The 22,094-nt window shown below is 33.2% G+C and overlaps 1 protein-coding gene across 1 annotated transcript in view; it reads left to right on the top strand.

Annotated features, from left to right (window-relative positions):
* Positions 1–22,094, top strand: part of IFIH1 (interferon induced with helicase C domain 1) — a 90,552-nt gene that overhangs the window by 51,624 nt on the left and 16,834 nt on the right. The window contains exons 5-10 of the mRNA XM_051986260.1: positions 4,341–4,561; positions 10,603–10,813; positions 11,466–11,683; positions 15,035–15,151; positions 19,068–19,191; positions 20,890–21,144. Coding sequence (XP_051842220.1) covers positions 4,341–4,561; positions 10,603–10,813; positions 11,466–11,683; positions 15,035–15,151; positions 19,068–19,191; positions 20,890–21,144 — 1,146 coding nt within the window. The remainder of the gene's footprint in view (positions 1–4,340; positions 4,562–10,602; positions 10,814–11,465; positions 11,684–15,034; positions 15,152–19,067; positions 19,192–20,889; positions 21,145–22,094) is intronic.

The following is a 22,094-nucleotide window of genomic DNA, read 5'->3' on the forward strand; positions in this document are numbered from 1 at the left end:
TCTTAGTTGCTTTTTTGTATTAATATTATCTGAAATTTTTTTCTATGTTTTTTAGTATCTTCCCCTCTTTTAGATATCTTGGGAAGTAATCTCTTAATATCATCACAGTTATATTGCCTCACAAAGGTATCTCTTCTATATATATTTGTCTAATCTAAGTGCTTTTCCTATATTTGTGGGGGGTTTTCCTATCATCTCTTCCATTTGTATCATTTCTACCTCCAGCATGGAGGGGATGCATGTCCCCTTCAAGCATGTCAGGGATTATGATGTTAAAAACTAGATTTGTGGGCTCACTTGTTCTAGATGGTTAAAAAAAGATTTGTTATAAAAATCTTTACAGATCTTTTCCATTTTTCTTCTGTTGGTTGTTGTTATTACATTTTCATTCTTAAATTTCCTTAGATGACTTTTCTTAGTTGGATCTGTTGCTAAACTTTCTTCAAATTGATTTTACCCTTTGCTGTTTCTCTTCATTTTATTAAGTAATGATGCTCATAATCTGTCATCTTTATGAAATTATATGAATGAATTTGTATTATTAACCTATATTTTCTATGGTATTCATATCTTCTTGACAAATGAAATATTTAATGGTGATAAAGATAATTTTAGGTCTTTTTTATTCTTATGGTATTTGCAATTTCATTGTTTAAAATATTATATTTAGATACAATATCATTCTCTATGTCCATATCCTTTTTCCAATATCCCAGTTAGTTTGAATAGATCTGGACTGATTTATTTTGATTACACACTACATCTTTTTTCCCAAATTTTTATATTTTGTTTCATCTTTATACTAATTTTGATTTTTTTCAAAAGAATTTAGTGTTTGATTATACACGTAGTTGATACAGTATGATTCCAATATCAATTATTTTTTGTATCTTAAAATATAATCTTTTTTTTTTTCAATTTGATTGGTGCTTGCTATATGTAGTGCCTACTGATTCTGTCTTGAAGAAGATATTCAGTCACTCAGGCTTCTACAAGGATTAGACTTCTTTAATTCTTTATTTTAATCTGTATTTTCCAATATATTTTATATCATCTGATTATTCCTACATTTTATATTAAAATTGCTGAGCATCAGATTATATATTGAAATTATTTAAAACATCTTATTAAGTTCTTTCTTATAAATTTGATATATCCTCATCTTCTGAAGTCAATGTTGGTGAATTTTTTTAAAAATACTTTGCATAAACAAGTAATTTAGATGGCATAGACGACAGAATACTGCCCTTGAACAATCTATGAAAATAAATAAATATATATATATAGGTGTAGAGTAAAATCAATTTTTCTAATTCCTTTATTTGCCTATCCAAAGAGAAAGTACAAACTGCACTTTCATTTAACTGCCACTTTTTTTCTAGTTTATTTCATAACTATATTATAAAGATTAGTGCAATTTAGTTCTTTTAGTAAATTCTGTCATACCCTGAGAGAGCATTCTCATGTCTCTTGGTCTTCCCCAAAAGTTCCGGCATTCTTCAAGCATATCATATTTAAAATATCAGCATAGAAGGAAGAAGATTAGATAATATAAATACAATGTGATTTTAAGCATCCTTTCCCACTTTGTTGACAGTGTGTCATCATTACTACAAAAAACAAAAGATTAAACGCATAGTACTGAGTTATATTTTTATTTCATAAGTTGTTCATGGTCAGAACATTGAATCACCAAATGTCAGCTCTACTGGTGATGGGCCTTTCATATTTAAGCTGGAATAGGCCTTGAAAAGTAGACTCAATTGTTGCTGGGACTTTCTAACATGGTAGGAGCTACCAGACTTTTGACTTCTTGAGAAACCTTTGAGAACCCTAGTTCACCCTCAGGATGAGATTTCAGAGGGGGATTTATAGTAAGGGCCTGTTCATATCCATGTGTATTATATCTCAGAACTGTATACAGTTGCTCTTTTATAAAATGTAAGTCAAAGATTTATAGTCACATAAAACAATTTTTTCTGACTCATCCCTATTGGATTAAAATGCCTCTCACAAAATGTTAATATTTTTAGCATTAAATATTTGCTTAATGTGTAGCTATTATTCCCCATAGATTTGCAGATAATGCATTTCAGCTTGTCCAGCTGGAATGGTGTACTTTTCCATCATTACTTATTTTAGGTGGAGTTTTATGCTTTTTGGATTTCTAACACATGCAGTGACAGACCTTTTTTCTTCAAGAATAACTCAGCTGTCAAAATCAACTTGAGGCTGAAATTTGCCACATGGTGTGGTTCCAGTCGCATATTATTATTTAAAGAATATTTTATTTTAATTTGGCCATTTACAAACTATAGAATTCTAAAAAGAAGGAGAATTTTTATATTTTCAAATTCAATATTTGTTATAGTAGGAGGATATTTTCAAAATCTTTGTCCATTTAAAATGCCATTTTCATTAATGGATTTCACTTCCTTGAAGGGAATCAAATGAATTTTTTAAAAATACCCACAAAAAATTACCCAAAATTCAAACTGGTTTTTTTTAAAGGAAATTAGTTGATAGCTTGGTTAAATGAAAATCAGTTCAATTCTCTTCTTTTAACCACAGAGAGATGAAAACTCTTCCACTGTTGATTATATAGAGAAATTCTTTCTTGTACATATAAGGAAATAAAATATAAGAATCAAGCTGACCAGTTTGCAATTTCTAGGTAAGCAGGGCTTTTTATTGGGGTTTTCTATCCCTGTGTCTTCTACTTGCACTTATCCATCAAGTTTCATAATCTTCAAAGGAATTGTAATAAATGGAAAAGTTATATAAAAATCATATATAACACTTAGACCTGACTACTTGAGCAATAAAAAAAATCCACTTTGACTGACTTATAAAATTTATAATAAAAAAGGATCATATGATGTTAAAATTAGAAAAGGACCTTAGAAATTGAACTTGGGCAAGTAGCATAACGTAACTTTATTAGAGATCAAATTTCATCTATAAAATATATGGGTTTGAACTTAATGCTCTCCAAGTTCTACTCTCCCCATTCATATTCTATATCAATATGATCTATGCTCCCTTCTGGGAAAAAAGACTTTTAAAGTCACTGTGTCTTTCTTTGAATCTTAATATCCACAGATAGGGTAGCATGAGTTGGGTAGGAAGAGTGGAAGACAACAGGAGGAACAATTTTATAAATAAATTTTAAAATACATGTAACTATTTTGATGGAAGCAGCATTTTTTTAATCTGTGCAAAAATGTATGCAGATTGAAATAAAACAAAAGAGAACTGATCTTGTTGATACCTTTTAACAAACTGTCTAGCTCAAACAGCAAATTAGCAAAAGTAAATACACTGATCTTGAAGTTAAACACTGCTTAAAATATATCTTCTCTTACAAATGTACTAGTTCTTATGCAAAAAGTATTTTTAAAAAGTGATGAATGTAGTTAAAATAAGTGAAATGTTAGTATTTTAGTGATCTATAAAGAGTCTTTTTTGAAGAAGTAATAGTGTTCTTGGATAAGGGTTCATCCTAATGTAAATAATTTAAATGAATTATTAATAATTGTTAACTAACTGTAAAATAAGCATAAAAAGAACTCAAAATATAGCATTTTAAAGTCTGGTGGGCTAGAATGAGAATTTGATGATACTGAAATTAAATGAATCAGACAGATGATCCAATGTTAGTTTAAATGTAATGCATCTGTTTGTATTCATTCATACAGAAGGCAAACTTCCTGCAGGGTTAGTAGATGACTATTACTAAGCACTGTTTGGTGTGAATTTTCCTACCGTTCAAATAGTATTATCAAAATAAGTTAAAATACATTTTGAAATGGAACCATCAGCAACTTTATTTATTTATTTATTTTTTTGCGCCTAATGGATTCTCTTTGGTTTTATTGGAATCATTGGTAGTAGAAAGAGAGTGCTTATTGCATATGTAATGTAATACTGATTACTTCCCAAAATTTCATTTTTCTCCAGAGATTTCATAAAACTTTGGGTGAGTTTTTATTTTACTTGGAGTAGTATTAACTTGATCTCAATGAGACTATTATTTTCTTTGAGAATTAGTACATATATAGATTCAGTATTAATAATTGTTAAACTACGATGATCTTTAAAACTTTCTAAAGGGAATGATTGGTACTGAAATAATTTTTTGACCTAAAGCTCCTTTTTTACCCCATCTTATAAATGGAAATTGAGATCAGAAACTCCATCTGTGGTAGAGAAAGAAAGGATTTGTATAGAAAAGGAATATGGGGAACATGGCCCATATCTAATTCAGTGTTTAGTGGTATACCTCATTTGACCCTTCTCTTTTTCTCTACCTTGTCTGCCCTTCCCCAATTTAACTTTAGACCAAGATGATGAGAAGAAAAGAGCATCTCCTGAGCCAGAACTGGTCCTCAGATCTTACCAAATGGAAGTGGCCAAACCAGCTTTAGAAGGGAAGAATATTATTATATGCCTCCCAACAGGAAGTGGAAAGACAAGAGTAGCTGTTTACATTGCCAAGGACCATTTAGATAAGAAGAAAAAAGCATCAGAGCCTGGAAAAGTTATGGTCCTTGTGAATAAGGTATATGTCTCATCTAAATACTATTTTTTTCTTTTTTTGTTTTGTTATTCTAACATATTTCAACCTCACAACAATTGTTGTAACAATAAATTACACAAGAATAGTTTAATTAAAGGGATATTATCATTCATTCCCCCCTCTTATCTCTGTAACAGCTATAACTATAGTTATATAATTATATAAGTAACAGCTAACTTGTCTCTAAGAAATTTCTCTTAATGCCAAAATCTCACATTTTAATAGTTATGACTTATGAATATACATTGTATTTTCTTTGAGACTACTTAAGGTTAATTTGTGCTAGTTGAAGTTATCATAACATATTATCAGATGATCCCAATGGGGAAAACAAAAATCTGGAATTAGATTTTTTTTTTTTTTGACAAATGATTAACTGTGTGTCCTTGGGCACAATGTTTATAGAAAAAGTCCTATTTATAAGCAATAATTTGGTAATAGAGTGTGCTGACTAACTGAATTGGTTTACTATGATTGAATAATTTTATAATTCAGAAGGCAGAAAAGGATATCCATTAAAATATATTAAAGAAAAACATTATTATTTCAATTTTTTGTGTATGTCTATCAGGTTAATTGGAATTTATTGCATATGGCCTCCCTCAAAGGACTGGACTGTCAAAGATATCAAATCTAGAGCATGCAAAAAACTCCTGAGTATGGCCCAAATTAGATTAAATTGTCATTGAGAGATGTTTAACAAAATAAATAAAATTGCATGACAACATAGAGAAAATGTAAATTTGTGGTTTTCTAAATCATATATGCAGTACACAGCAATCTGTTTCTATTTGAGTGTGGTACCACAGGATTAGGTAATTTCTAAGGCCCCTCTCAAATCTTAGATTCAACAATTCAAAGATTCTCAGTATTGGACTTTTTTCCATTCTGTAAACTGGAGATGCTTATATTGACATCAGTATTTCAGTTGGCTCCATGATCTCACAAGTGAACACAGTATGGGGGACTGTATAGTTCTCATCCGTGCCTTTCTGTCTTGCTTTCCTTAAAGAAGTTTTCCAGTGTTGTGAACTCCTTCCTCTAGGTCTTTTAGGATTGCATAATTACCAAGGCAGCACTTAGGTCAACCATATGTTATGCCTTGTTCTCACTAAGGAACTGATTCACCTTGTTCTTTTGATCAATTATTCCTTGGATATTTTTTATTCTTCTATGCCTCATTGGTAATATGTTAAAGTCAACTTGTTCATGCCAACTGTATGTGTATCTCCAGTGCCTTAGAATATTAATTCTTTAGAAATTGTGGTGTTCTGTTATCCACAACCATATGATACCACCATATTGTATTCTCGGTAGAATATTGGTGTTAAAAAGATGGTTCTTTCTGTCAGGGAGCCACTTGAGGTCATTAAAAATACTGTTCTATTTCCCAAATGTACAATGTAATTCATTTACATTCCCATTGTAAAATGAAGCATTTTTGTAATTTTTCTATCCATTTTTGAGATTATTAAAAAGATATCTGTGAAATATAGCATCAACATTTTCCTTACATAAAAATGTTATATAACCTTTTAAATAATTGCTATTGCAATTAAAATTTTAACGTGAGAAATACTTTGCAATTCTGAAATAAACATATGTCCCCCAAAATGCAGTTAAAATCCAAATTTTTATGTTTTTCCATTATGTAGCTCATAATGCATTTTGTACATATCTTCTTTTTACAGAGTTCTTTGTATAAAGAATCATATAGACATGTGGTTTAATTTTTGTTTTTGCTTTTGTTTTTCTCCCAATAAGAGTGGCACATTTGTGTTACCCTGCCCACAATCTCTCATTTGGTTCCCTTTGTGATTAATAACTTATGAGAAGGGCAAAAAGTGCAGTTTGTGACCTAAAAAAAAAAAAAAGCTAAAAGATAACTAGAACTTAAACTGCTACTTTGAGATATTTTAGTAGTGCTAAGCTGCAGACTCTGTCAACATGACATCATTGAAAATAAAGCTACATTCAATCTAAATTAGACTGCATCATTTTCTTTTTTAAAATTTAATTTTTTTTGTCACATTTTAAGTTCCGAGTTACCTTCTTCTCTCCCTTCCCACTCCACACAAGAAGGCTACTATTTAACATAGATAAGCATAAATATAAAATCATATTGTGAATACTTATATTTATCAGTTTTTCTCTGGAAATGAATAATATCTTCCTTCATAGGTCCTTTGTAGTTGATTTAAGTATTTCTCTTACTCAGAATAACTTAGCTATTCTTCAAAAAACATTCCTAATACTGTATTCAATGTTTTCTTGGTACTCCACATTTTACTCTTCATTATTCTGTGCAAGTCAAGCTGTTTTTTCCAAAATCAACCAGCTCATCATTTTTACAGCACAGTAACTTTCCATCACAATTATATATGAAAGCATTTTCAGCCCCTCCCCAATTGATGAGGATCCCCTCAATTTCCAGTTCTTTTCTTTTTTCTCTGATTACCTCGGGAAATAGACCTAATAAGTAGTTTTATAATTCTTTGTGCACAATTTCATATGGCTTTCCAAAATGTTTGGATTAGTTCAGGGTTTCACCAACAGGGTATTAGGGTTCCAATTTTTCCACATCTCTTCCAACATTCCTCATTTCCCCTTTCTATCACTTTAGCCAAACTGATAGCTGTTAAGATTACATCTCAAAATTGTTTAAATATGCATGTATCAAATAAATAATGATTTGATACTATATACATACATATATATATATAATAACTTTGATTTCTTCATCAAAAAAAGTGTTCTTATCCTTTAACCATTTATCAATTGGGAAATGACTCATTTTCTCATAAATTTGACAAAGTTCTCTGTTTGAGATATGAGCCCTTTATCCAAGAAACATCTATAAAATCCCCCTCCCCCATTTTTCCCTTTTCTTTTAAAATTATTGTTTCAGCAAGCTTTTTTAGTTGAATCGCTAGGATTTTTCAAGTATATCATCATATCATCTGTAAAAACAGTTTTTTTTTACCTTATTGCCTATTGTGATTCCTTCAATTTCTTTTTCTTCTCTTATTGCTATTACTAGCATTTCTAATACAATACTAAATAATATTAATAATAGACATCTTTGGTTCATTCCTAATCTTGTAGGGAAGGCTTATTCCTATTACAAATACTGCTTACTGCTGATTTTGGATAGATACTTCTTATGATTTTAAGAAAAAATTCCATTTATACCTATGCTTTTAAGTGTTTTTAAAAGGAATTTGTGCTGAATTTGGTCCAAAGCTTTTTCTGTATCTATTGAGATAATAATTTGATTTTTGTTACTTTTTGTTCATCTAAGACTATGCTTTCTTTGACAACCCTATCACATTCACAGGACATACGCAAGAAAACCCATAACTTGTTATTGATAACTACTAAGCTATGTTTTCTTTATCCTATGCTTATTTAGTACTTTGCATGTGGGTATGGATAGGAGGGTGAATTAATGTGCAAGACTTTACATTTATCATGTTATTTTCAAAAATTACCATTCTTGCTATTGTCAAGCACCTAGCATTTATTAATTATGTCCTATGTGCCAGGGGCTGTGCTAGATCTAGAAATACAATCTTGATTTTTGTGCCATAGCTTCTTTTTAGTTTTTTATCAGTCATAGAGTTAGTAAACATGGCTTAAGCTGAGTAAGGTGTAAAACAGAATAAAACCAAGTACAGAACATAAGTGAACCTCATTGGATTCTATCTGTCTTTTGTCTAAATATAAAAAATGGTGTTGCAAGAATCTACTTTTCCTCTTCCTTGGTGTTTATGATGTTTATAATGACATAGTACTTTTTTTCAGTTTTTTCTTTGATAGATATTATTTACTCATCATTTACTGTACTCATCATTTCCTTTTCTTTATCCATCTCCTTTGCTGACTCTTTTAATCTCCTTAAGCTACATTTTCCATAAAGTGTTTTTGTTTTTTGGGGTTTTTTTGCTGAGGCAATTGGAGTAAATTGTCTTGCTCAGGGTCACACAGGTAGGAAGCATTAAGTGTCTGAGGCCGGATTTGAATTCAGATCCTCCTGACTTCAGGGCTGGTGCTCTATCCACTGAGCAACCTAGCTTTTCCTTCTATAAAGTTTTAACCTTGACCCTCTTCTCTCCTTTTCTTTGCAAACTCTTTTGATGCTCTCATCCACTTTCAGATACAATCACCTTTAAATCTACATCTCTATCCCCAAACTCTACCCCTCCCTATTTCCAATGGCACATTGCTATTATTGCAGTATTGCTGACTCAGCACACATACAACTGAACTTTCCATCTTTGTCATCTGATGAAGTCTGGAAAAACTGGGTGTAGTTGTCAGAAAAAGGATGAAATATTGATGGAATTGCACCCTGAAGCAAACAGGAAAGGCACTGATAGGGATTAGTTTAATTGTATAGCCCTACCTTGTTGTGACCAGTCAAGAAATCCAAATTATTAAATTTCCGTTATAACTCTCTACTAAATCCATCTTGGGATTATAGCCCCCCACAGCATTCTGGCTCCTGGTGTCTTTCCCTTCCCTGCCCCTCATGTCCCATGGTGTCTCTCCTCTGATCCCTCTACCATACTTCAAGGTATTTCTCCTCTGCTCCCCCACCATGGCTCATGGAATCTTTCTTCTTATACTAACCAACTCTTAGGATGCTAAATTCCTCTGGATTTAGCCTGCCAGCTAAGGGCGTGCTCCAACCTCATGGGGGTTTCTCTTTCTCCTGGTTAATTGTGAGTTCTACTAGGGAACTTGTCTTTTCCATCATTAATTGTTAAAAACCTCTTTCTTGATAACTATATGCTCTCCCAACTCTTTCATATTTACCATTCCTGGTGTCTATTGTATCTCTTCATTTTGTCTATTACCTCTTCTCCTAAAGAAACTTACCTTTTGCCAAAGAGAATGGCCATTGTGAATTCTTCACATGATTGAACCCCAAATTTGGTGCCTATATCAATCTCAACATCATACAAAGATGTTCATCCCAAACCTTCTTCATTTATGGATTTGGTACAATCATGAAGCCCAGCCATGTTTTTATAAAATCTCAGTCAGTTTTTACTCTTTCCCTTCATTATCTCATTGCACACATCCTATCTTTTGCCAGATTCTATAGTTTCTACCTCTTCTTTCTTTTTTGTTTCTTCCTTTCTGTGCCCCCCTCAAAAGAAAAGCTCACTAACGCTTTTTACCTCTCTATCTATATACTCCAGACAAGTATTTTTGTCAAAAATCTGTTTCCTCATCATTCAATTTTTTGCTCCACTGTACCATTTCATCATTATTCATGATTTTAATTGTCTTTTGCTTCATTCAAAAGTATATGTTGAGGTAGCATTGTTATTCAAATTAGAGCAAACCATCTACTGAATACTTTATTTGCCCTTGCCTACATTGTAACTCTCAATGCAAATAAATTCATTTCACCAAACACTATTTTATAGGCTCTATTGGTAGATATTACATGAGCATTGTTCTTGAGGATCTTACAAAAGAAAGAAGGGAACACAATTATAATACAAAAGAATGTGAGATAAACACAAAGGAAAATTTCATTTAAAGTTCTTTAGTTTGAGGGAGAAATCAACTAGGAAATGAGTCACAGAAAAATTCATGGAAAAGATGGCACCTGAATTGGACCAGTCGGTGGTTATCATCTGGACTTGGATATCAAATATCCTGTCCACTAAAATGATCACTCTTTTCCCCTTTTGGCCACAATAATCTTTCAGTTATAGGATATAACAAACATGACAACAGTGTGTGTCTGCTGAAGGCTCTATGTTGGCTGTGTTTTCTATCCCATTTAGGAATCTTTTGACCCCTTTAGTTAAATGCCTATTTGCCTTCTCAGGGAGAACAGTTTGCATTTGTAAAAGATGAATCCTTCTAACAGGGAATTTTCAAATTAGGATCTCAGTAATTGCCGATATTGATTGATATTAAGGTTAACTTGGATTTTTTTTTATATATTGATGTTAAGGTTAACTTTGACACTTTTTTTTTTCCTACTTTGGGTATATACTTAGGTGCCATTAGTTGAACAGCACTACCGCAAAGAGTTTAAACCATTCTTGAAGAATTGGTATCGCGTCATTGGAGTAAGTGGTGATTCCCAACTGAAAATATCATTCCCAGAAGTTGTCATTACCAATGATGTTATTATCAGTACAGCTCAAATCTTGGAGAATTCCCTTTTGAATTCAGAGAATGGAGATGATGATGGTGTCCAGTTATCAGGTAGTTATTAGCTAAGAGAGTTTTATTACTTTGGTTAGAAGTTTAGAGGTCTTTGATATAAGGAAATTGGTTGATATTTTATGATTCTTTCCATGCAGTTTCCAATCTTTTTTGTTATGGACTGCTGCATTTTTCTTTATTTACAATAAAAGGTCCCTTTGTTAGATTTACCTATGAATCAAAATTACTCTGTTGTTGGGAGAAAGCAAAATTTGTACTAAAGTAACAAGATGGAAGTTTTTTAAAAAGATGTTAAATATTAATTTTTCATAATAGTGTTAACATTTTGAGGAAATAAAACAATTGGGCCACTTTTTGGATTTGGGGTAAAGAAGAAATGGATTTGAATGTTTTTTTCTAAGCCACTTTCCTAAACCTCATATCCTCATCTGTAATCTGGAGTTGATGACCAATAAGGTCCCCTCTAGCATTAAATTTTATGAAATCTATAAGACAATAATTGTTATCTGAAAAATCATATTATTATTCTGTGACAAATGAAATGTCACTACTCTAATTAATAACCAAAAATATCCCCCCACAAAATATATTAAAAACATTTTGATGTGGTTTAAAAATTGTGATATGATATTTTGGATTTAGAGAAGTTCATTTGAAAGAATAATTTGAACAGTTTTAATTTTATTTCTAGATTTTTCCCTTATTATTATTGATGAATGCCATCATACCCACAAAGAAGCTGTTTATAATAACATAATGACACGTTATCTGAAACAAAAGATTAAGAATTGTCGATTCAAGAAGGAAAATAAGCCAGTGGTACCTCAACCTCAAATACTTGGACTGACAGCTTCACCTGGTGTGGGAGGAGCCAAAAAGCAATCAAAAGCTGAAGAACATATTTTAAAAGTGAGTAATGACTTTGAAAGTGAGTAATTTAAAAGTAATTTTATATACTTTTAGAAGAAGCAGTGTCATATAGTGGATTGAGAACTGGCCTTGTGATTAGGAAGACCTGGGTTCAAATACTGCCTTTGACCTAATGGCTGGTGGTATAATGGTCAGTCAAGTAAGTCACTTCGGCTCTTACTGACCACAGTAATTTTCTTAGGCTATAAATTGCAAAGGAAGTTTCTTTGCTGCATTGTTCCAGTTCTTTCCTGTTAATGAAATCATAGGTCCAGTTCAAAGATAAATTATACATTTTAATTTTTACTGATGTGTTGGTTTGAAATTTTAATTTTTATTCCCTACTGCTTAATATAATAAATATAAAGGAAGTGTTCAGTGATTTATATTTAAGAGAAATTAATATTTATACACAGAAAAAAATTGCATAGGTAACCTGCAAAGCACTGATTCACCTGTTTATATTTGTTTTTTATTTTATTTTTTTTTCTGAGGCAATTGGGGTTAAGTGACTTGCCCAGGGTCACACAGCCAAGAAGTATCAAGTGTCTGAGATCAGATTTAAACTCAAGTCCTCCTAACTTCAGAGCTGGTGTTCTATCCACTGCACCACCTAGCTGCACCACCCATTTGTATTTGAAAGAGAACCTTATCACATGTATTATGGAAGACTACCATATATAATAACCTGGGATAAAAATAATGTCTTTTTTTTTTTTTTTTTTTTTAGCAGAAAAGCATTGCGGTATATTGGGAAAAGCACCATACTTATCATAAAAAGACAAGTTAAAATCTGAGACTTGCCGCTTGCAAGATTTGAGATTTGAGTCACAGCTTCAGTAGGACTTGTGTGTGAACTGAAGCAAAACACTTAATTTCTTTAAGCTGCCACTTCCTCCTCTGTAAAAAGGGGATAATAATGCCTGCCCTACCTGGATTATATTGTTTTTGTGAAGCCCAAATGGTCTTTGAAAGTGCTTTACAAAATGTGAAAGGCTATTCAAGTGTATGTTTTTGTAAACTTAATAACATTAATTCCTAGTTCATAGTCTTTCTCTCCTCTGCAACTCCCGCCCTCCTACTAGGGGACTTCAAGATCTATGCTGGTATTTCCTCAAACACCCTAAGCTCTCAGTTCAATTTACTCATTTCTCATGACCTACTTCTTCACCCCACCATAGCTTGCTTCATAGCCATGCATAGAAACGTTCATCAGCAAAGGTACACTTTATTAAGTATGAAAGCTTCCACTTTATACTGGAAGGATGATATTATTCCCCACTCACATGAATGTTTGAAAACATGATATTCCCTTGGTTTTGCTTTCTATTTGAGGTGATCTTCAATGTTCTGAATATAAAACAAAAAAAAAAATAGCACTATCCTATCAGTTTTGCAAGGAAAAAAAAAGAATGGAGAGAAAAACAGACCTGATGACCTTCTCTGATCAGTAATCTGTTCCATACAAGGCTCTAAATTAAGAAATCATAGATTAAGTTATTAAGTTTTGTATCATAAATTGAATTCAGCAAATTTAGTGGAACACAAATCTGTTTTTTATATCTGTATTTTCGTTCCCTTACCCAAGTTGTTATTTTTTATAGTGTTAAACCAGCAATGTGACAAACCTCAAACCAAAGCCATAACACATTAGTGGTGTTTTTTTTTTTTTTATTAGTGGCTTAAAGAATTTGTGGATGCAATGAACACAGTTTTGTAATTTTCTCCATCTCCATTCATTAGCACATGCATTAGAATGAAGGCAGAGGATGGGGCATCCACGGTTGATTCTTGACAGAGCAAAATCTACAGTAGGATAAGGGGACGAGAGATTCAGGGGAAGAAAGATATAGTGAAGCATTGAAAGAGTTCATCATGGTGTCAAAATGGGGAAGGAAGAAGAACATAGCTAGCACAGAGGATGATAGTCTCAGAAAAAAAAAAGGATTGGAGAGCATTATAATACCAGTTAGCATTCCATTATGGCACTTGAAAGTTTGTAGAGCACTTTTATAAATATGATGTCATTTTTCTTCCTCACAACAACCTGAAGGTACCTCATTTTATAGTTGAGGAAACTGATGAAAACATATGAAGTGACTTACCCAGGATCACACACCTAGTTAGGGTTTCAAACCCCAGATTTGAATTCAAGTCTTCCTCCCTCCAAGTCTATCCTTGATAGAGATCCAGTGAACCAACTAGATATCTTGGTAAGGAAGGACAGGTTTTGAAGCTACATGTAAAAAAAAAGTGGGATGACAATAGATTCTGATTTGATAAATTTTAGAGTTTGTGAAAATGAGTGTGGTACATTTGTGGGTGATAGCAAGATTGAGAATATGGTCATCTCTGTATATGTGTATATGGTGGGATGGAAGACTGGCTCATAGAAAGTGAATAAATTGAACTGAATGCTTAGGATGTTTGAAGAGAAATCAATATGGATCTTGAAATCTCCTAGGAGTTGGAGAGTAGAGAAAAAAGCCAGGCACTGAATCCATTGAGGAAGGAGGGGGAAATATGCTGGAAGTTAATTGCACATTAAATGTGGATTGAAAGAATCTTAAAGGAGGAGAGGTTATTGAGTTGGGATGATAGAGGATGCCTTAAAGTGGCAGAGACACACAAGGGGTATTCCATCTCCTACAATGTGAAGATGAAGTGGAAGCTAAGAGTGAAATTGTAGGAATGTGTTGGTAAATAAATAACAACTGGCTTTCTGAGAAAAAAAAACAATATGTATGTGGCATATTATTAAGTTTAGTCTATATTATCAACTTCTCCATCAGTTAAGTCTAGACAATTAACAAAAAGAAAATATGAAACTCTGAATTGGAGCATTTGCTGATTCTGAAGTGTAAATGCTCACACTGAAAATTTTACAGTTAGTTTTCACAAGCTGGTTGGAGCTTGCTCCAGGACCCCTCTCCTACAACCACCCCAAATCCTGGTTGAGGGGGTTAAAAAGTGAGAGGAATGGCAGGGTTTGAACATTGGCAGTCTAAGTTTCCGAATCACTTGGATGAAGAGGAAAGTCTGTTAATCACTGAGGAGTGAGTTCAGTTAGGTTATTGTTGCCCATAGAGGTTCAGCTTGGGAATGGAATTATTCCAGGGCATCAAGCAACAGTGTGTATCTGGAAGAAGTGAGCAGGGGGATATATATACTCAGACTGAGGCAACTGTTTGGGCGTTTGCTTAGCTGGAGAGCATGCCTGAAGCACGTGGAAGCAAGCAAGGCAAGTAAGGAATGTTGACGAGCTCTTGAAGAGAAAAACTATGCCAAATTGAATCCAATATGTGAATGAAGAGTAATCATTTAAGTATTGAAAATTTTTCTTTTTTACAGATATGTGCAAATCTTGACGCATCTACAATTATCACTGTTAAAGAAAATGCTGCCCTTTTAAAAGAACAAGTGAAGGAGCCTTATAAGAAGTTTGTGATTGCAGATGACAACAGAGAAGTAGGTTTAGAAATTTTTATACTGTCTTTGTACACATGGTATTTTTAAAATTGAAAGTAATCATTATTTCAGATTAAAAAAGTATACAGGTTGTTTTACCCTTCCCTCCAAAAACATCATCACCCAAAACTATTAGAAAATAAAACTTCATTTTGCTATTATGCATTGATAGCTGGGGGAAAAAACTATAGGAAATTTTTTCTTTTTTTTCATTTTTGGCTAAATAGACTGTCAGAGACTATTGGCAGACTAAATTTAGGGTAACCATTCACTTTATCCTTGTTATTGTTATTGTTAAGCTAAAACATTTTTACTCTTCCAAAGATTCTAAAATAGCAATAATAGTGATAAATAACATTTATATAGCATTTACTACATACTAAATTCTTTACAATTATTATGTCATTTGATCCAATCCTGGAAAGAAGGTGCTATTATTTCCCCATTTTACATTTGAGTAAAGTGAAGCAGATAAATTTGCTAAGTATCATACAATTAGTAAGTGCCTGAGATAGGATTTGTATTTTAGTTCAGACCCAGTATTCTTTTGCACTGTACTACCTGGGATACAATGATCTGCAAACTTCTTTAGATTTTTGAAGAAAACATTACTCAGTGAAAAATAAAGGATTTATATTCATTTGTGGAGTGTGTGCCTGAACTTCATTTGCACTGGTAGATCAATTGCTTTTTGCCTTGGGGTTCAAGGGAACTCTGAAGAGCTGTACATGAGCTCTCACCAATGTGGTTTTCTTGTTGATTATCCATTAATATCAATTAGCCAGCCAGACTTAATTGGCTTTTAGAAATGGGTAATAACTAAGGTAATAAATAGTAGAGTAGTAGAGTTAGTTGGATAAAAACATCCCTCCAAACTGGAGCTTTAAGTATATACAAAGTCCAGAGGAAAGTGAGCTTTCAAGAATTTGGCAATTTGGCAAAGTGACTAACTTTACAACTCCTAAAAATTATTTTGTTAAAAGTCTTTTCCTTTCCTTCATGGGGCCCTCTGTAAATTCCCCTTATAATCCTAAGATATAGATTTTTCTGGGCTCTCTGTAGAGTTCTCATCATGTATAATTTGTCTTAGAATCCAAATGCAAACAGTTTCATTGGCTTTTCTGAAGAAAATATGAGAATATCTATAAGAATTCTTCCAAAACTTTCCAAGATTAATTCTTCCAAACTTTCACGTTCATAAGGACCTTGTGTCTAAACAGATTGGGGGTGGAGCAGGCAGAGTCAGAGGCTTTTCTTCTCTTAAGTGATTTGATCTCAAACTAGAACTATTCTTTTCTCTAGGCTTCTAGATATAGTAATGCTAAATTCTAACTGATTTTACTCTTGTAGAAAATCCACAAGTAGCAACTAAATCCATTCAACCAATGTCCTTGATTGATTAATTCAGTAGAGGTATTCTTCATCTGATAAGGTATAAGCACATAGCATCTTCTTGAGTTACTTCCTTTTGGGCTGGATGTAAATAACTGATAGATTCAGTCAACTTCAGCCATTACATTTACAATTAATTCACTTCACTGAGATGCCATAAATACATACTTGAGTTTGGGCCATTATGATTTCATAGATAGTCAATAATTTTATGCATAAGATTAAAAACTTAGACCAATATGTATTTGACCTAGTAGGTTTTTATATTGTTTCCAAGTCTACTTAGAATCATTATTTGAAATTTCTTTTATTCAAAATCATTATATATTTTACTTAATATTTTAAAAATATCTTAACAGATACATTAATTTAAATAATAATTTCATTAACACTACTGTTCTTCCCTCCTTTGGTTGTTTCATTTGTCAGTCCTGATGGATTGAATTCCAGTTTCTGTTTCTCACTTGTATGAGAATAATTCCTGATTTTTAAGAAGTTAAAAAATGTTTTTCTACTAATCTTTAATTCTTTAAGTTGCTGAAAAATAAAAGTGAAATAATTTCTTTAAAGAGAAATGTTTTCCTTAAGTATAATTATAGTCTTTCCTTCCAAATATGAAAATTATTTGTTATTTATTAGCTACTATTTGAAACTATTGGATTGCCTATTCCAACAGGGGCAATATACATTCTGTGTGTGACAGAAAAATGGGAAGTCAGGACGAAGAGGGAAAAAGAGAGTAGAATATAAGAGGGATACAAAAAGAGAAAAAGAACATATATTCACATAGACATATATTGGACAGCTAATTGAATATAGAGAGCTGGATCTGGGATCAGGAAAACTCAAGTTCAAATCTGGCTTCAGACACTTTCTAGCTATGTGACCAAGTCACTTAATTGATATCTGCCTCATTTTCCTTAACTGTAGAGTGGCAATAATAATAACAGCTACCTCACAGGGTTGTTGTGAGGATAAAATTAGGTACTAATTATAAAGTGCTTTGTATAATGCCTGGCCCTTTGTAACATAAGTCTGGCACTGTGTGTGTGTGTGTGTGTGTGTGTGTGTGTGTGTGTGTGTGTGTATGCTAGTTTTCTACTACTACTACTATCACCATTGCTACCGCTACTACTTCTACTACTACTGCTGCTACTACTACTACTACTACTACCACCATTGCTACTGCTACTACTTCTACTACTATTGCTGCTGCTGCTGCTACTACTACTACTACTACTATCACCATTGCTACTGCTACTATTACTGCTGCTGCTACTACTACTACTACTACCGCCATTGCTACTGCTACTACTTCTACTACTATTGCTGCTGCTGCTGCTACTACTACTACTACTACTATCACCATTGCTACTGCTACTATTACTGCTGCTGTTACTACTACTACTACTACCGCCATTGCTACTGCTACTACTTCTACTACTATTGCTGCTGCTGCTGCTACTACTACTACTACTACTACTATCACCATTGCTACTGCTACTACTACTACTACTATCACCATTGCTACTGCTACTAATGCTACTACTACTGCTGCTGCTGCTACTACTATTGCTACTATCACCATTGCTACTGCTACTAGTGCTACTACTACTGCTGCTGCTACTAATACTACTACTACCACCATTGCTACTGCTACTGCTACTATTACTGCTGCTGCTACTACTACTACTACCACCACCATTGCTACTTCTACTATTGCTACTACTACTGCTTCTGCTACTACTACTACCACCACCATTGCTATTGCTACTACTGCTACTATTACTGCTGCTGCTACTACTACTACTACTACTACTACTACCACCATTGCTACTGCTACTACTGATACTACTACTACTATTACCACCACCATTGCTACTGCTACTACTTCTACTACTATTGCTGCTGCTGCTGCTACTACTGCTACTATCACCATTGCTACTGTTACTACTGCTACTATTACTGCTGCTGTTACTACTACTACTACTACTACTACTATCGCCATTGCTACTGCTACTACTTCTACTACTATTGCTACTGCTGCTGCTACTACTACTACTACTACTACTACTATCACCATTGCTACTGCTACTAGTGCTACTATTGCTGCTGCTGCTGCTACTACTATTGCTACTATCACCATTGCTACTGCTACTAGTGCTACTACTACTGCTGCTGCTACTAATACTACTACTACCACCATTGCTACTGCTACTACTTCTATTACTATTGCTGCTGCTACTACTACTACTACTACTACTACTACTATTATCACCATTGCTACTACTACTACTACTACTACTACTACTACCACCACCATTGCTACTGCTGCTACTACTACTACTATTATTACTACCATTGCTACTGCTACTACTGCTACTACTACTGCTGCTGCTACCACAGATCATCAGAAATGTGGCCTTTTCTTTTCCTAAGTAAATATTTCATGGTAATATAGATATTTTAATACAGGAAAGTCATCAATATAAAAGTTATGATTGTTTTATTATTTTATTTTTAGAATCCCTTTAAAAAGAAACTTCTAGAAATAATGACAAATATTCATACTTTTTGTCAAATGAACCCAACATCTGATTTTGGGACACAAACCTATGAACATTGGGTCATTCACCAGGAAAAAAGAGGTAATTTGGGTTTTTACTCATTACCTTTTAATTTGATTTATTATAATAACGTTTCAGAAATTCATATTTAATACTTATTATCTTCTTGTTATGCTTCTCCCTAAAAGCCTTCAAGATAAATATAACAAGTTTATAATAAAACAAATAGACCTCGCACATCTCCCCCAGTGTTTGTTGTGTTTCCCCGGTATTACTTGAAGCAGTGTAGCCAAACTGCTTCAGGAGAGGTAACACATTGCAGCCCAAGCCCTTGTTATTACAGCAGTTTCTGGAATCAGCTAGTATACTACAACCCCAGGGTTCAGTAGGTATTAGGGGTATTTTAATCCTTAAGCGATCCCTGCAAATCCAGAAGAACTGAATTCATCTATCCTCTCATTTTTCAAAAGATGAACTTGAGCCATAAAGAGATTGTGACTTGACCAATGACACACAGGCAGTAAGTGGCAGAAGTGGAGATGGGGCTCAGCAGAGGGTCTCAGACTCCAAATCAGCCACCTTTTCCCATGTTACTAGGCCACCTCCTAATGCAGAGTTTCTAGTGGAGTGAGACAGCACTGTTATAGTTTCCTGGGTCCACAATGTTTGCACAAGAGGAAAAGCAGTGCAGCAGAATCATAGAATCAGAAAGAACACCAATTGGGCTAATAACACTGGGAGAAAGTGTCTTAATGATTCCATTCATTCAGAGGCAGCTTCTTGCTAGTATATATATATATATATATTCATGCATATTATATATATGTATATGATATATATATATATATTATGTATATACACACACAATATACATTATATATGTGTGGCAGCCTACACAGATTAGATACAGATATAAATATAGAGATAGATATATCCATGGTTGCATCAGTGTGTATATATGCATGCATATTTGTGTGTGTATATATGTAAGTGTGTATCCATTTATACCTAAGTATAGTATATTAGTGCACTATATATATATATATATATGTATATATATATATATATATAGCATATGCCTAAATATAGTAAATATTTACATGCACATATGTAGCAGAATTATATGTGCTATATGTGCATGTGGACACAAATATGTATATAATGCACATATAGCTCAATTATATGCCTTGCCTGTATGTGAACTGTATAAATATGTGTGTACCCACATAAAAATATATATGTATATAAGTTGGAAAGTCATTTTTGTGTATGTGAGAGCTTCTTTTTACAAGCCTCAGTTATAGAGAATTATAGTGTGAAAGCAGAGGGAGAAGGTGGTAGAGGGGGTTGTAGCTGGGGCAAGGCCCACAGCTGTGGTCATCTTTGGTCATCAGATGTCCTATTGGCACACCAACTTCATTAGTAATCAGCTCAAGAGCACTGTTCCTTTTGTCTGTCGTCATATTGGCAGAAAAAGCCTATTTGGGAGTGATGATAGCCTCAGATTCTGTCAGACTTTTTAGAAATGTCCGACACTGCCCCTTTCCATAGGCCATGCCTGGTACTGATTTAGAAACATCACTAATACACATTTATGCTTTTAAAATACCTACAGAGTCTAGAAAACTTCAACTCGTTATATCAGATATGGCTGCATGAGGGATTGGCCACAAAGTGGAACATATTTGGGGAAGAGCTAGCATTTTTTTTTTATGGCATGTGTATAACATGTATGGCTCTAGGGAATAATTTATTTTATGTCACGATTTCTTTTTAAAGCTGCAAAAGAAGGGAATCGCAAAGAGCGTGTTTGTGCAGAGCATTTGAGGAAATACAATGAGGCCTTACAAATCAATGACACAATCCGAATGATCGATGCATACCACCATCTCAAAAGCTTCTATAATGATGAAAGGGAAAAGAAGAATGCTGCCCAAGAATCTGACAGTGAAGAGGAGGAAGAGGAGGATGACAGTAAAAGGAAACCATTGAAATTGGATGAAACAGATATCTTTCTTCTAAACTTATTTTATAGTAAGTGTCAATTTTTGTTTAAATTGCAAAGAAGTTGAATTAAATTTGTTTTAAGAAAAACATTCTTGGTTTAACAATTGAAACGATCAAAAAGTGGAATGGGCTACTTTAGGAGATCATGGTTTTTCTTCTTCATTTGATGTTTTCCATTGAAGGCTAGGTTCAAGAAGTTGTAGAAGGAAAATGAGGCAAGTGTACTTTAGAATACATGACCTCTGAAGTCAATTCCAATTCAAATCTAATTCAAAATTAACATTAAGTTAAAATTTTAAAAAATTAACATTAACTTGAAAAATCTGCCTCTCACCAATAGTATAGCTCCATATAATGATATAGATTAGTTCAAAGCCTGATCACTTTTCTTGACACATTCTCAATTTCCAACTGCAAGAAACTTTTTTTCTGTTCTCCAATCTTTTCTTATACTTTGTTGTCTCTGAACAGTCATTCAAGCTGTTCCTCTATTCCTGGAGCATACTCTGCAGCTCTGTTTACTGAAATCTTTCTTAGATCAGATGCCATTTTCCCCTTAAAAACCTTTCTTTAATCACCCAAACTGAAAGTGTTATATCTCCTTAAATTTTCCAGCTTGAATCTCTTCTTTGCCTTTATCAAACTCAAGAGTTTGTATAACTTAATCTTGTATAATATTTATTTGTGAACATACATATATTATTATACATTATTTGCCTATGTTTGTAAGCTCCATTTTTTATCTTTATATTCCTAATGGCCTAGCATAACACATTGCATATGTTGTTGCTCAGTCTATTTAAGTTATGTCCATTTCATCTTTTGGGATTTTCTTTTCAAGATAGTGGAGTTACTTAAGCTCCATTTTTTTATCTTTATATTCCTAATGGCCTAGCATAACACATTGCATATGTTGTTGCTCAGTCTATTTAAGTTATGTCCATTTCATCTTTTGGGATTTTCTTTTCAAGATAGTG

This window comes from Antechinus flavipes, chromosome 3, assembly GCF_016432865.1.
Source record: "Antechinus flavipes isolate AdamAnt ecotype Samford, QLD, Australia chromosome 3, AdamAnt_v2, whole genome shotgun sequence".
NCBI classification, from domain to species: domain Eukaryota; kingdom Metazoa; phylum Chordata; class Mammalia; order Dasyuromorphia; family Dasyuridae; genus Antechinus; species Antechinus flavipes.